The following is a 2,432-nucleotide window of genomic DNA, read 5'->3' as shown; positions in this document are numbered from 1 at the left end:
AGTGTTGCAGCTGCTAGCGGCAGCTCCAGCATAGGAAACTACCTGTGTTCTCTGCTGCTGCGCAGAGTCGGCAGGGATTCGGCAGCAGATAAGCCGGCCGAAGCAGCAGCAGCGGCAGCAAGCAATAGCAGCAGCAGCGAGTCGCAGCAGCAGCAGCAGCAGCAGCAGCCGGATAGGGAGACGGGGGAGACGGCGCTGCTGCAGCAGATGGCTACGTCTTTCGGTGTCTCATCAGCTCATCCCCGCAGCACAGAGATGTCTCTCCTTGAAGCTTCTCTTAAGGTAATAAAAGACAAGCGGAAACAAACAAGTTTTGCTGCTGCTGTCTGCATGCTGCTGCTGCTGCTGCTCGTTGCTAGCTGCTGTTTGGTTGTCTTTCTGCTGCTGGCGCTGGCGGGGTGCAGTTGAGAGCTGCTGCTGCTGCTGCTGTTGATGTCGCTGCTGCTGCTGCTGCTGTTGCTGCTGTTGTTGCAGATGGTGGAGGCTCTCTTGTCTCCTGAGGGCCTGGCTTGTCGCTGGCCCGAGGCGGGGTGGGGCCAGCGAGTGTCTCTGCGGCTGCGCGACCTGCTGCAGCTGCTGCTGGGGGTCGGCACAGCACTTGCTGCTGAGCTGCCTCCTGCAGCAGCAAAAAAGGAAAGCAGCAAGGAGGCAGCAGCAAACCTCGCGACCGCGCTGCCACCTACAGAGGTCTGGAGCAGAGTCTGTCTCGCTGCAACGAGTGAGCTGCAGCTGTTGCTGCGCTGCTGCTGTTGCGGTTCTCTTCTTTGCTGCTGAGCCAGCGCTTTCAAGTCTTGCTGCTGCTACTGCTGCTTCTGCTGCTGCTGTTGCTGCTACTCTTGCTGCTGCTGTTGCTGTGTGCTGTGTTCAGCAGCAGCAGGCCAAACCGCCAAGCATGCGAAGGCCCTGCAGGAGTTCCTCACGGGGGGCACAGCAGAGCGCGCGGCGCTCGCTATCATGCATGCAGCAGCAATGGCGCTGGATGCACATCCTAAGCAGCAACAGCAGCAGCAGCAGCAGCAGCAGCAGCTTCCAGTGACGGAGGCGCAGCAGCTGCTTGACGTAGCAGGGGATCTGCTGTACGCAGTCGCTGCAGCTCTGCAGTGCAGCAGCAGCGGGAGCGTGAAAGGAGCTACCGGAGCAGCAGCAGCAGCAACAACAACAGCAGCAGCAGCACCGGCAGCAGGGAATAAGATGCGCAGCAGACTGCAACGGGCCATGGCCTGGTTAATGCTGCTGCAGCGGCACTCGGCAGCAGCAAGGGGAGAGCTGCCAGCAGCAACTGCTGCTGCACCAGCAGCTGCCACAGACGATGCAGCAGCACATGTAGATAGAGGGGAGGGATCTGCTGCTGCTTTGAGCGCGCTCTTTTTGCTGCTTGACGACTTGGATCCCCAGCAGCAGCAACAGAAGCAGCAGGAGCAGCAGCAGAAGCAACAGCAGCAGCAAGAGAAGGAGCAGCAAGAAGGAGAACAGGACCTGCTGCCGTCTTTGGATTACCTGCGGTCTCAGGCTGTTGCTGCAGTGCTTGCTGAGGGCCTTGAGGTGCACGAGTTGCTGCAGTCTGATCCGCGCGCAGCGTCTCTCTTTTCGGGTTCATTCGCTGCATCGCAGCAGAAGCAGCAGCAGCAGCAGCAGCAGAAGCAGCAGCAGGAGAAGCAGCAGCAGCAGCCGCAGGAGAAGAAATGGGGGCAGGATTGTGTGTCGCTTGAAGCGGTCTCGTCTGGGGCTCTGAGGGCTGAGGTGGAGGCTTCGCTTCTTGCTGCTGTTGCTGCAGCACAGCAGCAGCTGGATGCTGTATCTAGGCGGGTGCATGCAGAGATTCACGAGCGCACGGTGGCAGCAGCAGCAGCTGCAACAGCTGCTGCTGCAGGTGTAGATGATGAGCAGCAGCAGCAGCAGCAGCAATGCCCGCAGACGAGCATTTTGAGTGCAGAAACACAAGAAGAGGTGCTTCGCCTCATTCAGGCTTTCGTTCCTTTCTTCTCTCGGGTGTCTAGGCAGCTCTCACTACTAGCTGTGTCGCAGGTGGAGTTGAACTCTTCATATATTCCCGCGGCTATAGAGATTCCCCCGGCTGTGCATGCATTTATTTTGGGGCTTATTTCTCTCTATGGAGATATATTTGCTGTTTTAGCTCTTCGATCTGCACGATCCCTAGATGATTGTGTCTTTCCTTTTGCTGCTGTTACTGCAGCAGCAGCAGCAGCAGAAACAGCAGCAAAGACGCTGCGCGGCTGCCCCTTTCCGTCTGCTGAGCTCAAAGATGAATTCGTTTTGGGGGTTGTCGCCTCCCTGCCGGTGCTGCTCTCCTCCCTGCAGGCCTTCAGGATATTCCTTAACGAGACCCCAGAGCCTCCCCCTGCTGCTGCTGCAACCTTGCCAGCAGCAGCAACAGCAGCAGCAGCAGCAGCAGCAGCAGCTGGTGGAGAGGC

General features: G+C 58.7%; 1 protein-coding gene across 1 annotated transcript in view; it reads left to right on the top strand.

Annotated features, from left to right (window-relative positions):
* EMH_0012830 (uncharacterized protein) overlaps window positions 1-2,158 on the top strand; it is a gene marked incomplete at both ends in the record, with an annotated part of 6,087 nt that extends 3,929 nt beyond the window's left edge. The window contains 4 exons of the mRNA XM_013499654.1: window positions 66-282; window positions 475-718; window positions 869-1,947; window positions 2,135-2,158. Coding sequence (XP_013355108.1) covers window positions 66-282; window positions 475-718; window positions 869-1,947; window positions 2,135-2,158 — 1,564 coding nt within the window. The remainder of the gene's footprint in view (window positions 1-65; window positions 283-474; window positions 719-868; window positions 1,948-2,134) is intronic.
* Between the last annotated feature and the right edge of the window lie 274 nt (window positions 2,159-2,432).

This window comes from Eimeria mitis, genomic scaffold, assembly GCF_000499745.2.
Source record: "Eimeria mitis Houghton genomic scaffold, Emh_scaff452, whole genome shotgun sequence".
NCBI lineage: Eukaryota > Apicomplexa > Conoidasida > Eucoccidiorida > Eimeriidae > Eimeria > Eimeria mitis.
The sequence above is the reverse complement of the archived record's forward strand: the minus strand, read 5'-3'. Positions and strand labels throughout refer to the sequence as shown.